This window comes from Ciona intestinalis, chromosome 1 (genome assembly GCF_000224145.3).
Source record: "Ciona intestinalis chromosome 1, KH, whole genome shotgun sequence".
In the NCBI taxonomy this organism is placed as follows: Eukaryota; Metazoa; Chordata; class Ascidiacea; order Phlebobranchia; family Cionidae; genus Ciona; species Ciona intestinalis.
Genome location: NC_020166.2, coordinates 745,185 through 770,773, shown reverse-complemented (window position 1 = coordinate 770,773; position 25,589 = coordinate 745,185). Strand labels below are relative to the sequence as shown.

The following is a 25,589-nucleotide window of genomic DNA, read 5'->3' as shown; positions in this document are numbered from 1 at the left end:
CCCATTTAGTAGTAAACACAGAGCATTCAAAGAACTATAAAACTGTATTATTACGACTCCCATACACCGTTGTTAATTGTTTAAAACATGATCAGGATATTTGGATAATATGTGTTAAAGGGGTCCCATCTTTCCCCACCCTACTATACATGATTAGAAAATCGTTGCCGCTATACACTTGGATATAATTTGTTACGCATATAGCCTAACGCTTGATTAAAATATTGAAACACGATAGTAATAATGCTATACATTTGTTATTGGATTAATCCTGAGTAAAACAAGGATAGAGATTTTTGTGAACTGAGACGCTCGTTGCCAGCTTAGGTTTAAACTATTTAAATCATTTCGAAACGTATGAGTCGGTCCAAAGTATGAACTAAATCGTAAACGGTCAACAAGGTCATCGTTTACCATGCTTTGCAATATCACTGTATAAGAGCGTAGCGTGAAAAGTTTACGTAACACCAGATGATCGCCAATTTATACGCAGTAAACGGAGACCGCTAAACCGGCTGAAACTGGTTATTTCGTTCAATCTATCATGCGCTTTACGCACTGCAAAGCTTTATACATGTTGTAGCATGCGTAGAAAATCTTGTGCGAATTAAAAGGTTTATATCTGGTAAAGTTAGTCGATTTTCAGTTTTTTTTGTTTAAACATTTTTAAATTTTTTATATTTATTTGTAAATGTTATAGATTTTTTTTTACTATAATTCAAATGATGTTTTAATGTTGTGCATATACGTTACAATCTGCCTTCTGTTTATTAGGTGGTGTTAAAATTAGTTTTATTTTAGAATATCTAAAAAACTTATTTTTAAAATATTTATATTTCAATCTTGTGCGATTTTTTGCGAATTTTTAATGGAGAATATGAATACCGGAAAAAATATAACAAAAACTTTATAATGACATATACAGATGTGATGTCGACACGCAAACGTGTTTTTCCATAAAACAAACCGCTTTTACTGCCATTTCCAAATGTATATGTTAAACCGAATGTTATAGTTAATCAAATTTTCTTGCTCTTCTAGATTATTAGTTAGCCAGAAACAAAAAGAGCTGTGTGTCAAAAATATGCTGTTGATAAGACGTGGAAACGCTATGGCTTCAACTGTCGCTTTGAGACATCGTAAGTTTTATTTAAAAAATATAATACCTCGGGATAAGATGAATACAGTTAGCATATGCCATATCATATACCAAATTTTCTGATCATGTTTTAAACAATTATAAACGCTCTTTTGGGGTCGTGGGGATACGGTTATATAATTCTGTAAATACTTTTTTTATTTACCGCCAAACGGGTCAATCAATAAAGACACGCCATCTTACCCCAACCTATTATAGCATTAAAAAACTTGACTTTTTATAAAAAAAACTTGATTTTTCACACAACTTTCCCAGGTTCTACATTTGAACAAGCCAAATCTCATCCTCGAGATGTCGCTGTTTTATCTCCGGAAGTAAAGACCCCGATCCCGGGCCCCAAGTCAAAAGTTAGTCAATGCATATTTGATGTTTATCTAATGTAAAGGTTTCAAAATTGTGTTTATAGTACTGTATGGTAAAATGAATACTTTTTAATAAATTAAAAAACGTGTTATGACGACTCCCATAGACCGTTGTTAATTGTTTAAAACACGTTCAGGACATTTGGATATTATGTGCCAAACGTGTCCCATCTTACCCCACAGACTATACCATAGTTATCTTTTTCTGTTTAAAAATTATTTTATTTACAGGAGCTCATGGGACACGTGCAAAACTTTCAGGTAAGAATTTTCTCAACCATTGATGTACGATTTGTTACAGACACGAAATGCACTCATTCTAGTAAACATTCAAAACTGTATCGAATTAGTTTATTTTTCAAAAAGTTTTTCAAAGTTCGACACCAGCACGCGAATACAGACAAACCATTTATTCAATTTATCAAACATCCAAAAGCAGATTGAATCTACTTGGTTTTTATAAAGTGCATTTGCAGTTTTTCTCCACAAAATGCTTTAAGACACTGTGTTAGCTCGTTCCCTGATGAAGTCTCGTCGGATGGCGGACGAAATCTTGAAAATAAACTTCGTTTTTATACCAGATGAGCCGTTGAAAGACTGATTTTAAATCGTTGGTTTTTTTAGAACACAAAGGCTCTGTCGTTCTTCTGCGACTTCGAGCGAAGCAAAGCGAACTACCTCGTCGACGCTGATGAAAACATTATCTTAGATTGCTTTCAACAAATTTCATCTATGCCGTTAGGTGCGTTGTATTGTTATGCGTTATGTGTATGCGTTGTATTGCTATACGTGTATATGGGCTTTATATGAATATACAGTAGGGAGATGAAACACCTTTTCCATGCTCCTTTCCCGTCCCATTTAGTAATAAACAAAGAGAATTCCAAGAATTATAAAACCGTATCCTCACGACTCCCATATAGACAATTGTTTAAAATACGATCAGGATATTTGACTATTACACGCTAAATGTGTCCCATCTCCCTCACCCTACTATATATTCATATACCCTACAATATATTGTATTCGATATGGCTTACGCTATGTCACATAACAAGATATATCCTAACATGTATGACCAACGTGTATGAAGTATAATGCATGCATAATACGACTAAGCCATATAAACATGACGTATTGACACTAAGTGACGTACAATGACACAAATGACATCATAATATTGCCTGTCAATCGTATGAGTGGGTTAAGTTTTCATTTTGTCGTCTTGGTCAGCTGTAAACTAAGAATATTTAAATACCGAACCATAGGCTTTCGAATCTGAAGGAGCTTTGTTTATTGTTTAAAACACGATCAGGTTATTTGCATATAGTGTGCGCTAAATATGTCCCATCTCACCCATCAGTACTACGTATATGTATAGTAGGATGGGACACGTTTATGACGTAATATTTCAATATCTTGATCGTGTTAAAAACAATTAACAACGTTTCATGGAAGTCGTGAGGATACGGTTTTATAATTCTTTGAATGTTCTTTGTTTACTAGCATGGGACGAGTAAATAGAATGAAAAGGTGTCTTATCTTCCCCCAACCTACTATATGACTAACATAGTTAAACTCAATTACAAATTTGTACAGGTTACAATAACACAGAGTTGATCGCTGTTGGCAAACAGGATAACCTGCAAGTAAGAAATCTTTTTGTTAAATTGTAAATATCATGGTTAAAAGTTAAAGAGTTCACTGCTCGTCTGTCACGACTTTCAAAGTCAAAACACAGACTGGGGGAAAACGGGCAAACGTGATTCTTTAAACACGTCGTCTCATAACATCGTGCATCGAGTTCATCATGCCTTCTTAGTTCATGTTAAAGGAAACAGACTTGTGCTCACCATCTAATTTGCATAAGTCATTTAATTTGTCAAGGTTTCACGGGTCAAAGTCAAAAGTTTAAGAGACTGGGCTTTTGCAATACTTGTTTGACCGTGCCGGGCACAAATGTACATTATGCATATCTTATGGAAGTATAGAATTTACCCATCTTACCGACAGTATTATAACCAAGAAGGGTCTAGTTATCGACGTTTAATAATATAGGGTGGGGAAGACGGGACTCCTAGCACATTACCTAAATATTCTGATCGTGTTTTAACAATTAACAACGGTCTACAGGAGTCGTGAGAATACGGTTTTCTTTTAATGTTCTTTGTTTACTACCAAATGAGACGGGAAAATCGAATCAAAAGATGTCCCATTTTCCCCGCCCATCTATATTTTATCCACATTTTAAGTGGGGGTATATTGCAACACTATATTTTTAACATTTAAAAATTCTACATATAATTTCAGAACCTTCTAATCAACCGGCCCGCTATGGTTACGTTTGCCGACATGAATTTCCCTCGCTTGGTGCACGATTCCCTACTGCGGGTGGCACCAGAGGGGTTGAGTAATGTTATTACCATGGGTTGTGGGAGTTGCGCAAATGAAAACGCATACAAAGCAGCGTTCTTATGGTATATGCGGGATAGGCGAGGATACGAACTCCCACCTGCAGAAGATGACGAAGCTTATTCATCGTGTGTGATGAACCAGGTAATATGATTGGAACAATTGTTAACGGTTATCGGTTATTTTAGACATTTTTTCGTTTTCTAAATGTTTTTTCCGTTGTTTTAAACGATTTTTTTGATTTAAGCGTTTAAGTTTATATATTATTTTTTTTATTTTTTGTTTTCGTTTTTAACGTTTTTTTTTGCGTCATAAATAACGAGCACAGCGCAACAGTTGGCAAACAAATGCGAAATTTTCGCGTGGAACGACTGAATAATATTTCCTTAACAGATGGTGTAGAAGCGAGAACGACGAGTGCCCGGGAGTTCACACCGTAGCTATGCATAACATTACGGTAAACTCTTCAACACTTCAAAAGAAATCGTAGCTTTTACAAGATATAGTGATTATGAATCAGATTTAACTTGCTTTTGTTTTATGTAGGTACCAGGATCACCTAAGTTATCCATGTTATCGTTTGAGGGCGGTCTGCACGGGAGAACTTTGGCGGCTTTAAGCACAACCCATACAAGGCCACTGTTAAAGTTGGATATGCCAGCTTTTGATTGGCCGATTGCTCCTTTTCCAAAGCTTAAATATCCGCTAGAGGAGCACGAGAGCGAAAACGCCAAAGAGGAGGTTTGAAAATAATCACGTGATTTGTAAATCGGTTCTGATTGGTCGTCGTTGGTATTCAGGCTCGTTGCTTGGCTGTGGTCGAGGATTTGATCACTGAGTGGAGCAAGAGAGCACCAGTAGCGGGGATCGTGGTTGAACCGATTCAAGCAGAAGGCGGCGACAACCACGCATCTGACGATTTCTTTCGAAAACTTCGAAAAATCGCGCTCAAGGTGAGAATGATACGCTCGCAAATATTTTCATGTTCGTCACATGATTGTTTCGCTTCCAGCACAGTGTAGCGTTCGTAGTGGACGAGGTGCAGACAGGAGTGGCAATAACGGGAAAGTGGTGGGCTCATGAACACTGGGGGTTAGAGACACCTCCAGATATTGTGACCTTTGCAAAGAAAATGTTCATCGGCGGTTACTACTTCAATGACAAAGTGAACTGGAAAACGGTAACTTGACTTTGCCGTATCGATATTTATGGATGCTTGGCTTAAGTAAACTGCACGAAATTTGTGTCTAGACATTTTGGCCTTAAGCTTGTGTCTAGACCTTGTATGCAGTCGGACAAGTTTGTTATTGAATTGATGTTTTCGAATCTTAAAACACGTCCAAAACCAAAACACAATTCCGACAGCCTTATTAACTTGTATTGCTTGTTACTTTTTTATCAGTCTGGCTCATGGAATATTTTTACTGTTGCATCAAAACATATAGCATGGTTGGAAGACGGGACACCTTTAGTACATAATATTTAAACAACCTGGTCGTGTTTTAAACAAATAACAAAGGTCAATGGAAGTCGTAACACATAGTTTTATAATTGTTTGAATGTTATTTTTTTCTACCAAATAGGACGAAAAAGTAAAATGGAATGTGTCCCATCTTTCCCCATCCTAATATATATTACTGCGGTTATAATATCGACGTTTTCTAACTTAAACTTCTTTCAGCCGTCTCGCATCGGCAACACATGGATGGGCGACCCAGCAAAGCTTCATCTGCTTAAGAAGACAATTGAGATTGTGAAGGAGCAACGTTTAAAGGACAACGCTCAACACACGGGGAACTATTTGACCGAAAGTCTCAAGAGCCTGGAAAACATCCACTCAACGGCGCTAGAGGGTAGCCGGGGACGAGGATTGTTTTGTGCGGTTGACGTCAACGGATCCAGAGATAAAGTCGTTAAAGAAATGCTCCAGAGAGGTTAGGTTGTTTTATTGAATATAGATTACCGTGGTAGCTTGTTTATGATATGTCAGTCCTGGCTTATTGCTATGTCTTTGGTTTTTATAAGCGCATTTTTGTAGCATTATGTCGTGAACATTTTATATCATTCACGACATATAGTAGGGTGGAAGAAGATGGGACACCTTTGGCACATATAATATTAAAATATTCTGATCGTGTTTTAAACAAATAACAACAGTATATGGGAGTCGTGAGGATACGGTTTTATAATTCTTTGAATTTTCTTTGTTTACTACCAGATGGGGCGAGAAAATATAAAGGTGTCCCATCTTTCCCAATCTTACTATATTACACCTCTTACGAAAACAGATTTTAGTTTTGTGACGGAATACGTTGGATTGTTGCGAACACTTAGCCGTACGGGCTTGTCACAAAATTCGACGACCGTTATAGAAACTGTATTTGTTTTTGTGTTTTATCGCAAATACCGAACACTGACTGGTATGCAACCATTTCTGTTTATAACTAATTAAATCGGTTTGGTTGGATGTTAGTATTCTGCGACCTAATTGATATAATGCTCGGGCATTCGTTTTATAGAAATACGTTGTCACCGAAGCGTAACAAATCGAGTTTAATGATTGTAACTTGTCCCTCGCGTGGCGGGGCAGAATGGTCCTAATTTTAACTTGCTTTATCCTTTCCTGACCTGAAAATGACAGCCGTTATAACAGAAGTATTATGTTACCATATATGTAACGGTGTGGGTTTATATTCAAAATAAGTTTCTGAGACTGAAATATGTAAATATATACAAGGTGTTCTGGTCGGTGCAAGCGGGCCAAACTCGATCAGATTCCGACCCTCGCTTATTTTCACACCTACCCATGTCGACATCGCTATGGATAGATTAGACCAAGTGCTAACCAGTGTGAAAATATAACCGATTTATTTTGGTATCATATCACAAAAACTGATTGACAAAAACTACTGATTGGAGCGGTGTTTATGGAAGACATGATTGCACCAACTTGTTTTGCATAAATTCGTGTAATATATAGTGCATTGTGTATTGTTTAATTAATCATCTTTACAACTCTTCTTTTCTCTGTAAACAAAGTTCACTGTTATTTAAACATTAACCTGGTGTTTTATATAAAGTGTTTTATATACAGAATAACTCAAGAATAACATCGTACCAGAAAACGTTTTTTCAATCCAATATAATACATATTTTCTGTAGCCACTCGGGGTAAGATGGTCACTGTTTCATTTTCTTCTTGTATAGTCCCATTTAGTAAACAAAAAAGTGTTTGCAGAATTATTAAAGTTCCAAAACATAAATATGGGATTTTAAATGAAAACAGTATCCATCTTACCCCACAATGTACGATGCAATGAAAAACTTAACATAAAAAACCGTAACATAAAAAACCGTAACATAAAAAAGCCTTAACATAACATCTTATTTAACAACAAACCTCGTTTTTCTTTGTCTTTTTGCTCCTCTTGCACTTGCAGGATGTTTCAGGTTGTTCCACCTTTTCCATTGTGTTTAATATTTTCACAGTTCCATTTTGACGCGCAGCAAATTCCTGAAATAAACATCAATAATTTATTACTGAACACTTATTTTGTTACAAAAAAATCGCAACTTTTGTTACGAAAAAAATCGCAGCTATTTCATTTTTACAACGCAAAAAACTTTCGGAATTTTTTATGAAAGATTTTGAATTTGAACAGATGTGTTATTTTATCTTTGATATTCAGCAAACATAAAACTAAAACTATAAATAAGTAGGAAGACTTTGTATCAAATTTTTTGCATATGATTTACTTGTTTAAAATCAGTTTATAATAAGCCAACTTTGGCCTAAATTCCACTTTTGCATATGATTTACTTGTTTAAAATCAGTTTATAATAAGCCAACTTTGGCCTAAATTCCAACTTTTGCATATGATTTACTTGTTTAAAATCAGTTTATAATAAGCCAACTTTGGCCTAAATTCCACGACCCATGGCATGCCTAGCTGTAGTAACCCATCCACAAACAATATAATGTGCAAGGTTGGGGTAATAGGCCATCTTGGTGGCCTAAATCGCTGGTTCCATAGAGTTCCATGCTGCAGGATAGCAACTTTCAGAACCCTATGCAACAGACACACCACATACCCTGAACAGTGCAGTATGATAGCAGAATATATCAGCGGGTTTCAAGTTAGTTCTGGCGTATTCTGTTGCCGCTCGCTGGATTTCTCGAGCCTAAGAAAGAGGGAAGATTACAGAAAAAAGTTATACATTACAGATCATATATATACATTTTATATATATATTATAATATTATAAAATATATAAAACATTTCACAAAGAGCTTTTACTCTCAAACAAAAACAGTTAAAATGCAGCTAAGAAAAGATTTTTTTTTATGTAAAGACAATATTACAGGAGTCAGTTAATATCCTAAAGTTCTCAGTTTCAGTTACTTTACTGTGCTACTCAACTGTTATTGTATGTGTTACAATGTTGAATATAAAACAGAAACAACTTTTGTTTTGACACAAACCAGAAGATACAATTTTATACAACAAAAAACTAAGACTTTAAACAAGAGACATCAGACGTGTCTCAGGTTTTTCTGCCCTGATAACGGGCTGTTATTGTATGGGCTACAATATTACATAAACATAGAAATACTGCTATATTTTTGTCAGTATTTTGAAACATAAACCAGAACCCAACTTGATTTACCTTTTTCTCATTTTTCCTCGCCCATTTAACTTGTTCCATTACATCGCTCAAGTCATGCTTCAATGGAACATAATGTTTCCACGGTTCCAGGTCTTTGTAAAAGTGTTCGTAATATTCAGATTCTTGCTTGAACACCAAAGCATCTCCAACAAGTAGATAAGGGAATCGATAAGCTGCTACTGTCCCATCAATGTTTAGCTGATATTTGTGCTGAAAAAGCAAGAAAAACAAACAAATATGAATGAATGAATGTAACTTTCTTTATCCTCGCCTGACCTCGCGTGGCTGGGAAAAGGACAGTCGTTATAATACGGCTGTTCTGTTTGATATACTCTTTCCCAGCTTCCCAGCTTCCCAGCTTGACAATTTATACACAATCCACTTAGTTTCTCACCTTGAAAAAGTCGAAAAAAGAAATCGGTTTCACACTTTTCCCATATTTGGTCTCATCTTTTTTGAAGAAGAAATAGTTAGTAATGGCTGCATCTATGAGATCTGGATTTTTCACAGACATTGATGCAAGATCCAAGCGCTCTTGTCGACTGTCACGACCACGGAAAAATCCTTTGGCAATTTTCTTTCCCCACCTTGGACCTGTGTTTGCTTGCACCGAGAACATGTCAAGACTAACCCTGGAAAATGTAAATAGAATTGTTGGATCTTATGCTAAAGTTGTATGCAGACATTTTAGGGGAAAAAGATGTTAATTAAACTGGTATTGGTGCAAAAATGTTTCCATTCTATGTAAGTGAGATCCTAGTTTAAAAACCTAGTATTTATGCTAGATTTTGCCCATTATCCCAAATCTCTGACAACCCTAGCCTAACGGGGCAGGGCAACGACAGTTTTTAGATAAAGGCATAATACTATATTAGTGTCAGACATACGTTTGGTGTCATAACATTAAGTTTTCGAAATTTCTTCCATAAAATCCATACAACATGAGCTATATTTACCTTCCTAGCATTTCAAGGACAGAGTTTGTGATGTCATAAGTGGGTAGTATGATGTCATGAGTACCATCTGAACCACACCATGATATGATTGGTAGAGGGTCGTCATGTGACTTTTCAAGCGGCCAATCACCGAGGTTGATGAAAAATTCAAAATCTGGAAGTTTTACCTGAAGTACATAGAAATTGCAAAGTCAGAATTTGGTGCTACGAAAATGTGACGGACAAAATCAAGTCCAACCAATTGTTTAATAAAAGATACATTTTGCCTAAATGGCATCGTCAGTCTCTTATTCAAATAGAGATAAGTTAATAGTCATGACTATTTTTAAGGTTGTAATAGATAAGGTAACTCTGAAAGGGTTAGGTCAATAGCTACTTTACTTAAAAGCATGGGAGCCACAAAATAGGTTAAAAATGACATGGGTAGATAATTTTCTTTTCTTTATTTCAAATTTTTTAAAACACAGAAAAAGCCAAAAAAGTTTAATTTTGGAGCAACAAAAAGAAATATAAAGAAAAACTATGTCAGTTAAAGATTGAGGCCACAAAAATATTCAAGACTTAAAAATGCTGAATTAAAAAACTTACTTTTCTGGTTAAAGAAAGTAGAGGAGCATCCATGAACATTTTAAAGTCAGTGATACTACCATGACATTGTCTGTATACCTGCATAGTTAAACAGATCTGTGTCAAATAATGCATATATAGTAATATTCCTAAATTGAGTTGCTTAAGGATTTTTACCAACGGTTTATTAAATTCGTGAGGATACGGTTTTATAATTCTTTGCATGTTCTTTGTTTACTACCAAATGGTACGAGAAAATAGAGCAAAAAAGTGTCCCATCTTCCACCACCTTACTATACAACATAATACATATAGATATAACATTAACATATAGATATTATATATTATGTATATATATTTCATACCTGGTTATTCACCACAGCATAATGGCAAACTGAATGATGTGGCGTGAAGCGTTCAACTATCCGCTTTGCAAACGTAGATAACTCGATAACTTTGTGCGGTTTAAGATCTTCTTCTATTTGTCTGTATGTGGGAGGGCATTGTAAAGCTTTTGTCCATTGTTTCATTGGTAGTGGGCAGTTACATTCATCTCCATAAACCTCTGTGGTATTATAACATGGTTAATTTATTTTATACGGGTGAGGTCCTATATCATTGCACGCCATGGGACCTGAGACTTATGCCAGAGTTGTCCTATTACCCAAAAATTGTATATGCACACTCTATTCTATATGGGTGAGGTTCCACAGTGGGGCAAGCTATGGGACCTGGGATTTACGCAAGAGTTGGTCCATTACCACAACATTGTATATGCACATTCTATTCTATATGGGTGATGTCTTATGGTGAGGCACGTCATGAGACCTGGGATTCAGGCCAGAGTTGCCCATTACCCAACATTGTATATACACATTCAGATCCTATTCTATATGGGTGAGGTCCTACAGTGAGGTACGCCATGGGACCTGGAATTTATATTAAAGTTGGCCCATTGCCATTAACCCCAATAGATTGTGCAACCGCATAGACCTGGACCTCACCAGATATTGAAGTCTGTTGCTTCCCCAAAAGTAAGCAACAAGAGCTTTTAATAGGTTTTAACTGTCCAAAATAATAGTAATTGAAAGAGTGAAGGTGAAGATAACAGTATACACACAATACAAGAGTTTAGTTACATAACAGGAAATGAAATGAGTGTGCACAATTCTTGGTAATTTTATGCCTGTTTAGGTGCATTTCCAAGTATGACATGACATTTTGAATCTATGTAAACTGATAACATATTAAAAACAAATTTTGACCAAGAAGGTAGTCTAATGTCTATATATATATAAGTGATAACTTTATTGTGTAAACCGCTAATTCTTTCACAATAAATACAATACTTAAACCAAGAAAAATAAAGACTTCCTTTAATGAGTAAAGAGAGCCATTCTAGCGCTCTTTTGTGACTTTCCAACTATATACACATGTCATTTTGAATCTGGGTCAACTAGCAATACATAACTTAAACCAACAAAAACAAAGATTTAGGCAGTAGGCAGTATTACCCTTTAATGAGTAAGGTGAACTCGCAACATGTTTTCCTTCATGTTTAACATTAACCACAAGTTGCCCTCCATGATCGTACATACGGAACCGACCGATGTAACTTCCATTATGCAGGTTTAACACTTGCACCCAAGCGCGAACTCTGCCCGCATCCTGATCATGAACTGTCAATTTGAAAGCATTGTCTCCAAGATCCTTCTTAATGCTGTTGAATGAATGAAGAATGTAACTTACTTTATCCTCACACGGACAGGTAAACAAAAGCCATTATAACACACAAATGTTCTGTTAACTTATTTTTCCTGGTGGGAAATGAAACCATAGTAGAAGGCTAACTTCTTGACTGATAAGCCAAAATTAATTTAATTTAAGGCAAGTAAGCTTGGAACGTTAGGATGAAACCGGTTTTTGTAGTCTATTTTTCAGTTTTAGCAGTACACTCTATATCATTTAAACTAATGAAATAGATTCATTGCAGCCATTTATCATTCAGTACTTTATAACAGTGTATACTTTATAAAACTATATACACTTACGCTTTATTTTTCTTGTCATATGCATGTATGAATAAGTAACGCACTGGAAGATTTGCATTGTTAGTTAAAGCTGGTCCCCAAACTTGTGTGTTGGTGTGACTTATCTCACTGGATTGTACAGGGTACAGTAGGTAAAGTAAAAAAGCTATATAAAAAAGATACTGCATTTTCTACACTCTATACAGAAGTGACTCTAAAAATAGGGAAACGTTTGAGTTGAAATAGAAAAAGATAGGTAAAAGTTAACGGACGTGGTGTTTTATAATTAGGCATCGGTAGAACGGCGATTTATAATGCGCAAGTATAAGCTAAAGACAAATAAAGGAATAATAAAGAAATAAACCGTATTATTAAGTAGGCTATCATAGTATAACAATTACAGATTGTAAACCTAAAATTAATGATATTACGTTAACTTACGGTTAAATAAACTTAAAAAAAGATCCGCTTTGTCTGATAGTTTTGCATAAAATAAACCAAAATTCCTAAATGTTTTGTTTTTCAATTTTGAACGACACGTAGGACTCTCGTAAATGGGTATTCCCCCACAGTGTCTTTATAGATTATGCTAATGTTTTCTTCTATGCGAGGAGCTTAGTTGTTTTACGTGACACGTCGAAAATAATAAAGCACACTAAACAGAAGTTAATACCTTCGGTTTCTACTTTATATAACATTTAGTTTACAGCACATTATCGTCTAAGATAGCTAGGTATTTAGTTATCCTGTGATAAACCATTATCTCAACATAATATAGTAGGCTATAGGGTAGATGGGACCAAATGAATAGTAAACAAAGAACATTCAAAGAGTTATTATACCGTATCCCTAGACTTCCATAGACCGTTGTTAATAGTTTAAAACACGATCAGGATATTTAGATATTCTGTGCTAAAGGTGTCCCGTCTTCCCCCACCCTACTATACATTTCATCCCTGCTTATAGTAGGGCAGCCTAAAGCTCTAAACTACTGGTACGGTTTGTGGCGGCTTTCACCTAATATGTCGCTTGTTAGCTGGATTTCAACTTTGTTTGCTCTACGCCTTTTTTGTTTTGTTTTTTCTGTACCGATACCGCCAATTTGGAGCAATTACGGTAATTGCTCCCTTGCTAAGAAAACACTGGCAGACAAAATTAACAAGACCTGACATGCAGTATTAAGGTTAATCATTTATTATTGTATTGTAAAGCGTCGATAGTATACGTATGTCACCACGCCTAACCATCGATGTTCTAGTTCTCGAAAGCACCTTCCACATTCCCAGATATTTCCATAGCCCCCTGTGGCATAAAGGTTTCAATATTCTGTTACTTCAGCTACCAACCAATGTAAATAATCTTTCAACGGAACATCTGGTGTAAATATGTAACTTTTCCCGACCATTCGTCCGCCATCCGGCGAGACTTCATCATGGAATGTTTTGCGGTTAAAAGAATATTTGGTGGTTTTATGCACGCCATAACTGTAATATCGTAGGGTGGGGTAAGATAGTGCATGTTTTCACTCTGTTTTCCCGTCCCGTTTGGTAATAAGCAAAGAAAATATTTACAGAATTATGTAACCGTATTTTGCGACTCTATAAAATAGTGTTGTTAATTGTTCAAAACGTCATCAGGAAATTTAGAATTTAGGGGCAAACGGTATCCCATCTTACCCCACATTAGTATATTAAAATACTTGCATGTACCTGGAGCATCGAAATTTCAAGATTGGTGTAACGGAGCCCGTAAATCGGTGGGATCTCAAAACCAGTAAAGATCACACCTGTAAAAGATATAATAAACACATCTGATTTAAATATACTGTAAGGTGGGGAAGACGGTACACCTTTTAACTACATTTTCTCGCTCCATTTAGTAGTAAACGAAGAACATTCAAAGAGTTGTAAAACTATATTCTCACGACTCCCATAGACTGTTGTTAGTAGTTTAAAACACGATCAGGATATTTGGATATTATGTGCTAAAGGTGTCCCATCTCCCCTACCCTACTACATACGGTATTTAAATAAATATTACTTATTTATTTTCTCGTGCCGTACAACAATATTATATCTTATAACATGGATGTTCTGTTTCATACACCTCATGTCCGCTTACGAATTACCACCTATATAGCTTTTGTTTTATGGCTAACAATTTGTACAAGCCATTATAATCGTTTATGGTCAATTGCCTTTTCCAAGGACTCGTAGCACCAAAAATGATGGCAGGAATATTAAACCAAGTTACCCACGGTTAGCATGCGTGGTAACTCGTAAGTTGGCTCGAGGTGTGTATAAAACAGAACACCCATGTTATAAGACTGTCGTTTTCTAACCACGCGAAGGTAAAGCAAGTTACATTCATTATTCCCCCAACAAAGTCCTTACTGTTTAATGTCGGTATAAGTTGGTTTTGAACAACTATATTCAGCAATGCCTTAAACCCAGGCAAGTTAACTGAACCAACTGTGCTTCTTTGAATGCTTAGAGTGTATTCAACTGAAGTGATCTGTGCGTGAACAGTGGTGCCCGATGCCGACGCAGTTCCATGAAGGATCGAATCCTATAATTGTATATTGTTGATGAAAACAACAATACATAATGATTTAGGTGCTAGATGTCCCATATTACCCCACATTTCTACATAAAAAGCGAATTTAAATAATTAAAACAATACTTACAGCGTCTATAACGAGAGCTGCTTCCAGCGTCCCTGTGTTGTTCACCAGCATCGTTAACTCAAGTATTCCTGCAATTGCGACGTCCGATTCGGCAATTGTTACATTTGGGGGGTTTAGCACGGATAGCATAAAGAGCATGGGCCTGGAAATGAAACGTAAATATTTAGGTGGTAAATCGCGTATTGTAAATACATAAGTGGTAACTCGTAAGTGACCACTTGGTTAAGGCATGTTTGTGGGCATATGTGTCCTTGGACAAGAAACCTATTGAATTTGCTCCAACCCAGTGGTCACTAATGCGGATTGTTTAAAAAGGTGTATGAAACAAAACACCCTCGTTATAACGACTGTCGTTGGTGTCCATGCGAGGATCAATAATTTACTTTAATTCATTCATTTGTGTGTAACATCAGTTTTATATAGAAATGTTTCATACTTAGTTCCATAGTTAAGAAATCCTGGAATAAAAATGCTCAGTATTGCTGTGTTAACCGATGTTCCGAGAGTGATTAAAATCTGGAGGTGAAATTAAATGTGAACAACGATATAGCATATTGGTAGCATATAACGTTAATATACCATAATAACGAAAAAATCAGTTAATTAAAATATAAACGTGCAGTATAAAATGTATTCCATTTGATCATTTTATCTAACTATGTAAAAATTTATAGTAGGCTGAGCAAAGACAGGACACCTTTAGCACATAATATCCTAGTATCCTGATTGTGTTTTTAAAAATCAACAACAGTCTATGAGAGTCGTGAGGATACGGTTTTATATTTTTTTAATGTGCCTTGTTTACTACTAAATGGGACGAGAAAATGGATCTAAAATGTGTCCAACTTTCCCCACCCTACTGTAAAACATAATTTTATTTATATCTGTTTGGATATAGAAAACTTACCTGCCGTGGAGAAAGAGCCAGCAACCCGTTATCGTACATGGAATGTAGCAAAGTATTTGTAGCGTATTCGCCAACCATCATTTTAAGCATTCCGTTTGAATTTGTAAAATTGGGAAGCGGTGTTCTTTGAAACGTGTAACTGTATATAGTAAAATGATCTCAAATTGTGAATGTTATAACATTTTTGTAAAAATATATGGTATAGTACTGCATTTTTCAAAAAAATTCGTGGTCGTAAAAATGGCCCAACCAAAACGTATTAACATTTTCTGTATTGCTGGGTTTATAATTGCATATGTACATGTGTATATGTCAAAGATATGTGTAGACGTTAATTAAGCAAACAACAATGTTTCTTTGGTTTTACCAGCTTCAAATACGGTCTAATTTAAAGTTTCGGAACTGCACATTATTAAACACGCCGTGTGCTTTTAAATTCTCGGAGTTCGTTGATTATTGCGGCTCCTGTATAGCCGTGTTTATCAGGCGTGTTTTCATGCGCTCAGTTGCGACTGTTCAGTTTCAATCGTATAATGACAGTGTATTTCAACATTGTTTGTGATAGTATAGTGTAATTAAAAAAAGAAAAACTAGTTAGACAAAAAAATTCAGAGCTGCATAGGAAGGTTTAGTGATATGTTTATTATAGTATAACTATAATACTGTATAGTCGAAACCAAGGAATGCCACGTATATAGGATAAAGACTATGAACAGTAAGTTTTTTGCTTTACTTTACTCCTGGATCATTCACTGGGTAGCATTTTCCATTCAAACCAATCTGTAGACTTCCATAGGTTACCGAAGGAGGGCCATACGCTGATATGTCAACACTTATAGTTGTGGATAACGGTAAGCCGGCAGCTGTAAATCAAATTTAAAACCACTCAGTTTTTGTTAATTTGTTACAGCCTATATAGAGTATTAGGATTTCGTGTAAAGATGCATTTCGTAACATATCATATAGACGACTTTAACACTGTGATATTGTACTTACCAATGCTTGTTGCAATGAACCTGTTGACGTTTCCTATTAAGAAGGCATCGGTTCCGTTGCAAACCTATGCAACATATTTTAAATACGTTGTTTATATAAAGTAGAATAGGGAAAGACGGGACCTTTAGCACATAATATCCAAATATCCTGATCGTGTTTTAAACATTTAACAACGGTCTTTGGGAGTCGTGGGGATACGGTTTTATAATTCTTTGAAATCCTTTGTTTACTACTAAATTGGAATAAAAAAATAGAATGAATAGGTGTCCCATCTTCCCACACCTTACTATATTATATATTTGTACCGTTTTCTGTATGGTAGTTATATTTTTATGAATATATTTTAAAAGATGCACACTCATGCCATTGCTAATGTTTGCAAGCGTCGAAACCGCTTTTTTAATGTTCTTAAACGGTGGATTATTTATCTCTCTAATACCAGCGTAGTGCGTATATAGATAACTGTGTTTAGTTTACATGCCTTAATGTGTCAACTTACTACAGAAGGAATAGCTTGTTTTAAATCACTTGCAATCATCGTTTTAAGATTGCTTGTATGACTCGCTGATAAAGTTGGTGTGATTGCATTAATAATAGGTTGCCCGGTTGGTTGTACATTACAAAGTACAGTTGACGCCTGTTGCATGAAAACTACGTAAACACCTATATAGCGCAAATACAACAGCGAGTAAAAGCCAATTCCAAACAACTAGGATAATTATTAAAGTAAAAAAAAGATGTGCAGGGTTTAAAAACCATTTCAAAGTGATTAAATACATTTTGAAAAAGTATTTGAATACATTTAAAAACATTTCATGAAGTAAATATGAAAACGTATGATTGTAAAGACTTACCACAAAAACACCATTAACGTTGTTCAGTCTCACCCACTCTGCCATATTGATCGATCCGAAGGTAACAGATAGGCTTCCGGTGGACACAAGGCTGAAATTTGTATTTGTTTATTTTAATTTTTATTAAAGTGTATCGTTGATTATACCTGGTGCATGAGAAAACCACGTATGTTCCTTGTAGATTAAGAGTTAATGAACTGGAATAAAATGAAACGATGTTTGGTGAGATGCCGTACAACCCGGACTGGCTTATTCCAATCGATGATACAGTAATGCTGTAAAGAAATACCTGTCACATACTGGACGGAGGTCCATAACTCGGATTTTAAATGTTCAGAAAGTTGTTATTGCGTTTTTTAACTATTAAACGGTACTAAATTTGCTGTTTATATTTTACTTTTATTATATTACAAGTATGTAAAAAAAACATTAAATGAAATATAATTATATTATCTCATTTACGAATAAAACATATATAGTAGGGTGGGGGATAAGAGACACTTTTAGCACATAATATCCAAATATCCTGATCATGTTTCAAACCAAAAAAAAGTCTATATGGTAGTTGTAAGGAAACGGTTTTATAATATTTTTGAATGTTCTTTGTTTACTGCCAAATGGGACGGGAAAATAGGTTGAGAAGGTGTCCCAATTTTCCCCACTCTACTATACCCGATAAGATATTTTACTTTTCATATAATTTCTTACTTGGTAAGGGCGTACGTATAAGTGTCTGATCCAACATTGTAACAGTGTTGAACATCGCTAAAGTTTAGTCTGGCGTTGCTTTCCACATAGCTGACGATTTGGTCTTTCACTGTAAGATAATCCCGTATTGGTACCAAAACTACACTAAAACACAATATAAAACGAGCAGCAGTTAAAAAGCTAATGCGCACGAGTTTCAATTTCGGCGTAACTTTTTTACTCTGTCCTAAAACGCTATAGAAAGGCAACACGTTCAAAACAGTAGGTTTACCGCATTAGTTATAATCCGCTTACCGAAATTATACAAAGCTGAGTTCCCTTTCAATCGAAGTCCCGGGTTGTCACATAAATATGAAGGAAGTAGCAGAACAATTGCTACAAGATATTTAAGTATCATTTTAAGCAAACCAAGGTAATACATGCTCAAACTATTGCCGCTATAATTTTACAACATTCCTTTAAAACGGAAGCTCTATTATTCATAAAACCGTATTCCACGACTAACATAGACCGTTGTTAATTGTTTAAAACACGATTAGAATATTTGACTTTATATATGTGCTAAAGGTCTCTTCCTCCACCCTACTATATGTCTTCATATATTAACTGTTCCTATATATCTACGTTAAATCTCAAAAGCAAAATTGGTTCACCAGTTTTCCTCCATATGCATGTTCAATCAGACCCTCTAGGCAATGAATGTTTGCACCAACTGATACGCAACGGTAGAAATAAATTTTGCATCCCGAGGCAAAATTCCAAGTTGAATTTATTTGGATTAAAATCTGCACTTGTGCTTGTTTTTGAACTCGTAAATGTCAGCTATACGGATATACAGTATATGTAATTTGTATATTTTTATAATCATCTGCTTTAAAAACATATAATAGGGTGGGGGGGAGACGGGACACCTTTTATCTCTATTTTCTCGTCCCGTTTAGTAGTAAAAAAAGAACATTAAAGAAATTATGAAACTATATGTCCATAACTCCCATTGACCGTTAGTAATTGTTTAAAACACGATTAGGATATTTAGATATTATGTGCTAAAGGTGTCCCATTTTCCCCCAACCTACAATATAAACTTTGTTGTAGCGCGCGTGTTTATACCAACTTGCAGTTTTGTTTGCAAAACAGCCATCAGAATGTTGTATAGAATATTTGTGTTTGGTTTAAAATAGTGAGGGTATAAATGTAACGTAAGACACAAGTTTTTAAGTAGTTGCCTATTTTGTTTTCCTAAGATCTGTACTGTTACCAAATTGAGGCATTTACTATAATTGCTTCCTTACTAAAGAAAACACTGGCAGACGAAATTAACGAAACCTGACATGCAGTATTAAGGTTAATCATTTATTAATGTTTTGTAAAGCGTCGACGGTATGCGTGTGTCACCACGCCTAACCATCGATGTTCTAGTTCTCGAAAGCACCTTCCACGTTCCCAGATATTTCCATAGCCCCCTGTGCATAAAGGTTTCAATATTCTGTTACTTCAGCTACCAACTAATGTAAATAATCTTTCAACGGAACATCTGGTGTAAATATGTAACTTTTTCCCGACCATTCGTCCGCCATCCGGCGAGACTTCATCATGGAATGTTTTGCGGTTAAAAGAATATCTAGAGGTTTTATGCACGCCAAAACTGTAATATAGGGTGGGGTAAAATAGTGCATGTTTTCACTCTGTTTTCCCGTCCCGTTTGGCAATAAGCAAAGAAAATATTTACAGAATTATGTAACCGTATTTTGTGACTCTATAAATAGGGTTGTTAATTGTTCAAAACGTCATCAGGAAATTTGTAATTTAGGGGCAAACGATATCCCATCTTACCCCACATTAGTATATTAAAATACTTGCATGTACCTGGAGCATCGAAATTTCAAGATTGGTGTAACGGAGCCCGTAAATCGGTGGGATCTCAAAACCAGTAAAGATCACACCTGTAAAAGATATAATAAACACATCTGATTTAAATATACTGTAAGGTGGGGAAGACGGTACACCTTTTAACTACATTTTCTCGCTCCATTTAGTAGTAAACAAAGAACATTCAAAGAGTTGTAAAACTATATTCTCACGACTCCCATAGACTGTTGTTAGTACTTTAAAACACGATCAGGATATTTGGATATTATGTGCTAAAGGTGTCCCATCTCCCCCCACCCCTACTACGTACGGTATTTAAATAAATATTACTTATTTATTTTCTCGTGCCGTACAACAACATTATATCTTATAACATGGATGTTCTGTTTTATACACCTCATGTCCGCTTACGAATTACCAGAACACCCGTGTTATAAAGACTGTCGTTTCCTAACCACACGAAGGTAAAGCAAGTTACATTCATTCCCCCAACAAAGTCCTTACTGTTTAATGTCGGTATAAGTTGGTTTTGAACAACTATATTCAGCAATGCCTTAAACCCAGGCAAGTTAACTGAACCAACTGTGCTTCTTTGAATGCTTAGAGTGTATTCAACTGAAGTGATCTGTGCTTGAACAGTGGTGCCCGATGCCGACGCAGTTCCATAAAGGATCGAATCCTATAATTGTTGATGAAAACAACAATACATAATGATTTAGGTTCTAGATGTCCCATATTACCCCACATTTCTACATAAAAAAGCGGATTTAAATAATTAAAACAATACTTACAGCGTCTATAACGAGAGCTGCTTCCAGCGTCCCTGTGTTGTTCACCAGCATCGTTAACTCCAGTATTCCTGCAATTGCGACGTCCGATTCGGCAATTGTTACATTTGGGGGGTTTAGCACGGATAGCATAAAGAGCATGGGCCTGGAAATGAAATGTAAATTTTTAGGTGGTAATTCGCGTATTGTAAATACATAAGTGATAACTCGTAAGTGACCACTTGGTTAAGGCATGTTTGTGGGCATATGTGTCCTTGGACAAGACACCTATTCGATTTGCACCAACCCAGTGGTCACTAATGCGGATTGTTTAAAAAGTCAACAGTCGTTCAAAAGTACGTGGTAACTTGTCAGCGGGCACGAGGTGTATGAAACAAAACACCCTCGTTATAACGACTGTCGTTGGTGTCCATGCGAGGATCAATAATTTACTTTAATTCATTCATTCGTGTGTAACATCAGTTTTATATAGAAATGTTTCATACTTAGTTCCATAGTTAAGAAATCCTGGAATAACAATGCTCAGTGTTGCTGTGTTAACCGGTGTTCCGAGAGTGGTTAAAATCTGGAGGTGAAATTAAATGTGAACAACGATATAGCATATAGGTAGCATATAACGTTAATATACCATAATAACGAAAAAATCAGTTAATTAAAATATAAACGTGCAGTATAAAATGTATTCCATTTGATAATTTTATCTAACTATGTAAAAATTTATAGTGGGCTGAGCAAAGACAGGACACCTTTAGCACATAATATCCTAGTATCCTGATTGTGTTTTTAAAAATCAACAACAGTCTATGAGAGTCGTGAGGATACGGTTTTATATTTTTTTTAATGTGCCTTGTTTACTACTAAATGGGACGAGAAAATGGAGCTAAAATATGTCCCATTTTTTCCACCCTACTGTATAACAAAACTTTAGTTATATCTGTTTGAATACAGAAACGAATATCCTATAAATAAAAGAGCGAAGAGAAGGGAATTAACACCAAAATTACAGACATTAAAAACATGCTACGGTAAAAAAATGAGTAAAAGTATTGAATAAAAGCGAAAGTTTTCCCTCTTCCCCACTCTACTGTAAACTTACCTGCCGTGGAGAAAGAGCCAGCAACCCGTTATCGTACATGGAATGTAGCAATGTATTTGTAGCGTATTCGCCAGCCATCAATTTAAGCATTCCGTTTGAATTTGTAAAACTGGGAAGCGGTGTTCTTGGGAACGGGTGACTGTAATAAAGTGGGTTTAGAAACCATTTACTGATTTGTATTGTTTGAAATTATTCTTTAAAAATCACCCACAGAGTTACATGCGTGGTAACCCATAAGCGGGATATGAAACAGGAAAGTCGTTTTCCGCCCACGCAAGGATAAAGCAAGTTAGTTGCATTGATTGATTCATTCAATCACACGACGGTGCTGTTAACTGCTGTACTGCTATAGGAACTGCGTTCCATTAAACAGTTATGCGCACTTGTTAAAAATCTAAATGACTTTAAATTCTCGCTTTTCGTTGATTACACCAACATGCTTTTTCTGCTTAAGTTTAGCAGACTTGTTTTCTCGCTTTTCGTTGAAAGCGTCCAGTTCAATCATTTACTCAGTTATAACTTTTAACTATACCGGTACGGCATAGTATTAGTGTAACGTTGTAAGTCTATATATTCCTTACCAGTTAGTTAAAGATAAATTGTCAGTCAGTAAGAGGCGTTTTTTTACTATAAAATAAACAGCATGTAGTGTTGGTGTATTTACATTATTCCAATACTGTACATGATAGTAGTGTATTGTGACGTTAAAAGGTTTAAGAATCTAGTAGCTGGGAGATTTAAGTAATATGTTGTTGCTGTATTAATGTAGTGAAGTTAGGACATGTGAATATGAGCTGTTTTGTCCGTAACTGCTACTGTTACCAGAACAAAGTGATTGTCACGCAAGCCACAATAACAGTAAGTTTTATTAGTGCATGCCCAATATTTTCACTATGTCCGCTATGTCCACAATATATTCAGTATGTCCACATGTCCACTAGTGAATATTGTGGACATAGCGGACATAGCGAACATGGCGGACATAGCGGACAGTGAATATTGTGGACAAAGCGGACATAGCGGACATAGCGGACATAGTGAATATTGTGGATATAGCGGACACGCACTAATTAAAGGGACCCGTAAGTTGTTTGGAATGTTTGATATACTATTTATGGTTAGTAGTTAAGAGTTATTAGTTTGGGGTCATGGAGCAGTAATTATATGGGTTACCGTTAGAGGTTACAGTTTATACGAGTTAGTGGTTGGTTGGTACGTTTAGAGGTTGGCAGCAGATAACATAGGGTATGTGGAGAGTGGACACCAATGTATTTAGCCTTTAAAACTGAAAAAAAACTTCCAATTTCGTTCCGAATCGCGAAATTTATGCTTTAATTTAAAACAAAATTTTGGCAAAAAAGTTTCGGAATTTTGAAATTAAAAAACATAGAGAAAATTGTTTTTTTTTACTATCATTACTTTACCTTACTCCTGGATCATTCACTGGTAGCATTTTCCATTCAAACCAAACTGTAGACTTCCATAGGTTACCGAAGGAGGGCCATACGCTGATATGTCAACACTTATAGTCGTGGATAACGGTAAGCCGGCAGCTGTAATTTAAAATTGCTGAATAACACTTTAGCGGACTTTATTCTCGCCTGGTTGGGATTGTTATAATTTGGTGGTTAGGAATTGTTAGTTACGTGTTACTGTATATGGGTTAGTATGTTAAGAATTGAGGGGTTATAGTACTACCGTTTAGAATAGGTGCTAAAAATGCATTTTCGCGTACGCGCAGAATTAAAGTATATAGATAAGTTTGCAAAGAATACTTAGTACGCGCGTAAAGCAACGCCTCGCGATTGTTTGGTGTAAACTTAATAAGGTGTTCGCGTACCACCTGGGAGACCTTCGCGTACCACTATAGTGTTGTACAGTTTGGGAACCACTGTTTTGGATAAAGCAGAGGAGGATTCTTTACTGGCACCGCTTTTTGTATTATGGAAAGTTTATATATGCAGAAACATTATGGTGTTGTACTTACCAATCCTTGTAGCAACGAAACTGTTGATGTTTCCATTTAAGAAGGCGTCGACGCCGTTGCAGACCTTTGTATAAAATATATAGTAGGGTGGGGGAACATGGGACACCTTTAGCACATAATTTCTAAGTCTCCTGATCGTGTTTTAAACAATTAGGAACGGTTTATGAAAGTCGTGATGATACGGTTTTATATTTCTCTGATTGTTCTTTGTTTACTGCCAAATCGGACGAGAAAATAGAATGAAAAGTTGTCCCATCTTCTCCCATGCTACTATACCACAACTCAACCTACCGTTATACGTGGAATATAGTTATGCAGGGTGTTTGGGAAGTCACTGTTTGGTCTTTAGAAAAATTAAGAAGGGTTCAAGTCCGTTTTGAGGCTAACAGCGGTCGCTATCAACATCATTGAAATTGTCCTTTATATTTACCTATACTGAATTCTTTACTGAAACATATTTGTTCATAAATTTGTAAGTGCACAGTGATTTTCCGAACACCCTGTGTTTGTATGCAATATTCATATATTATACAGGAACCTCCAATACTTTTTACGCAAAACTACTTTTATATAGCGCTTATCTATTCATGTTTATACAGAACCGTGTATAGTTAAAGCAACTTACTGTAGATGGAATAGCTTGTTTTAAATCACTTGCAATCATCGTTTTAAGATTGCTTGTATGACTCGCTGATAAAGTTGGTGTGATTCCATTAATAATAGGTTGCCCGGTTGGTTGTACATTACAAAGTTGAGTTGACGCCTATAGCATGAAAAAATATGTAAACACCTTGCGAATGATTCGTCAATCTAAATCTATGGTAAAATCAAAGCATAGAGACCACTATCATATTTGGCATAAGAAGGTTTTAATGATAAATACGGATTTAAATAAAATATGTATATACAGAAGCTTTGAAAACCATGAATTGTATTCTCGACTAAGACCGACTAAACTATAGTTTTCGCACGAATTTCGCAGTCGGTAAATATTAAGTTACTTCTGTAAGAAGTGAGAAACAGTGACCGCGACCGACTATAGCTGCGATACGAAAGAAGCATCCAAGCAGTTACGAAACAGGAGCCGTGACGGGCATTGCTGTAAGACTTAAACCACGTGGAATAGAAATAATACATGCATTTTATGAAGTGAATATAAAAACGCATAATTATAAATCTAACTACGTGTCGTATCATGAACGGCATTGTTTTTAGGTGTAAACCGTGTATGTATTATAAAAGATTTCATTATAATATGAATTAACTTACCACAAAAACACCATTAACGTTGTTCAGTCTCACCAACTCGGCAATATTGATCGATCCGAAGGTAACAGATAAGCTTGCGGTGGACACAAAGCTAAAACCGCAGTGTTAATTTACTAACTGTTCATCACCAGCATAGAAACGCATATAATATATAGTATTTTAGGGTAAGGTGGTTCATTTTTTAATCTATTTTTAAATAGTCCAACTGCGGGTAGCACACAAAGAACGGTCAAAAAATTATCAAACTGTATCCACACGATTCCTATAGACCGTTG

At 35.7% G+C, this 25,589-nt stretch overlaps 3 protein-coding genes across 8 annotated transcripts in view; 1 reads left to right on the top strand and 2 right to left on the bottom strand.

The window, feature by feature from the left end:
• The first annotated feature begins 1,041 nt into the window (after nt 1–1,041).
• On the top strand, nt 1,042–6,954 carry LOC100177324 (4-aminobutyrate aminotransferase, mitochondrial-like). Its single transcript, XM_002127644.5, has 11 exons — nt 1,042–1,139; nt 1,415–1,506; nt 1,753–1,782; nt 2,146–2,263; nt 3,121–3,170; nt 3,832–4,077; nt 4,480–4,674; nt 4,734–4,886; nt 4,946–5,113; nt 5,615–5,867; nt 6,671–6,954. Exons 1-11 carry the CDS (start codon nt 1,085–1,087, stop codon nt 6,793–6,795), a joined length of 1,485 nt encoding a protein of 494 aa, XP_002127680.1. The 5' UTR covers nt 1,042–1,084; the 3' UTR covers nt 6,796–6,954.
• Nucleotides 6,785–12,371, bottom strand: LOC100185081 (KDEL motif-containing protein 1). Its single transcript, XM_002127416.5, has 10 exons — nt 12,176–12,371; nt 11,639–11,844; nt 10,490–10,689; nt 10,146–10,223; nt 9,558–9,724; nt 8,996–9,233; nt 8,602–8,811; nt 8,026–8,115; nt 7,334–7,447; nt 6,785–6,960 (listed from the first exon to the last, which is right to left on the bottom strand). The coding sequence occupies exons 1-10, from the start codon at nt 12,340–12,342 to the stop codon at nt 6,943–6,945; spliced, it is 1,488 nt and encodes a 495-aa protein (XP_002127452.1). The 5' UTR covers nt 12,343–12,371; the 3' UTR covers nt 6,785–6,942.
• A 956-nt stretch (nt 12,372–13,327) lies between these two features.
• Nucleotides 13,328–25,589, bottom strand: part of LOC101243222 — a 15,228-nt gene continuing 2,966 nt past the window's right edge. Inside the window, exons 1-13 of one of the 6 annotated variants that reach the window (XM_026837894.1) lie at nt 18,600–18,774; nt 18,306–18,414; nt 17,744–17,872; nt 17,598–17,688; nt 17,243–17,380; nt 16,744–16,807; nt 16,481–16,610; nt 15,748–15,886; nt 15,277–15,356; nt 14,841–14,982; nt 14,548–14,722; nt 13,864–13,940; nt 13,328–13,456 (exon numbers count right to left, since the gene is read on the bottom strand). In XM_026837894.1, coding sequence (XP_026693695.1) covers nt 13,409–13,456; nt 13,864–13,940; nt 14,548–14,722; nt 14,841–14,982; nt 15,277–15,356; nt 15,748–15,886; nt 16,481–16,610; nt 16,744–16,807; nt 17,243–17,380; nt 17,598–17,688; nt 17,744–17,872; nt 18,306–18,414; nt 18,600–18,726 — 1,449 coding nt within the window. In that variant the 5' untranslated portion in view covers nt 18,727–18,774 and the 3' untranslated portion in view covers nt 13,328–13,408. Of the gene's footprint in view, nt 13,457–13,863; nt 13,941–14,547; nt 14,723–14,840; nt 14,983–15,276; nt 15,357–15,747; nt 15,887–16,480; nt 16,611–16,743; nt 16,808–17,242; nt 17,381–17,597; nt 17,689–17,743; nt 17,873–18,305; nt 18,415–18,599; nt 18,775–24,045; nt 24,110–24,670; nt 24,809–25,314; nt 25,406–25,589 lie in introns of those variants that run through there. The other 5 variants (XM_026837903.1, XM_026837910.1, XM_004225441.4 and 2 more) reach the window with 5 other exon arrangements.

Excerpts from the sequence above, each read along its gene's own strand:
- LOC100177324 (XM_002127644.5), top strand. The coding sequence starts at position 1,085 with ATGCTGTTGATAAGACGTGGAAACGCTATGGCTTCAACTGTCGCTTTG. Across the intron at positions 1,140-1,414 it reads AACTGTCGCTTTGAGACATC|GTTCTACATTTGAACAAGCC; the intron begins GTAAGTTTTATT and ends CAACTTTCCCAG. Across the intron at positions 1,507-1,752 it reads TCCCGGGCCCCAAGTCAAAA|GAGCTCATGGGACACGTGCA; the intron begins GTTAGTCAATGC and ends TTTTATTTACAG.
- LOC100185081 (XM_002127416.5), bottom strand. The coding sequence starts at position 12,342 with ATGCAGTATCTTTTTTATATAGCTTTTTTACTTTACCTACTGTACCCT. Across the intron at positions 11,845-12,175 it reads TATGACAAGAAAAATAAAGC|CATTAAGAAGGATCTTGGAG; the intron begins GTAAGTGTATAT and ends TTCATTCAACAG. Across the intron at positions 8,812-8,995 it reads CTTTTTTCGACTTTTTCAAG|CACAAATATCAGCTAAACAT; the intron begins GTGAGAAACTAA and ends TTGCTTTTTCAG.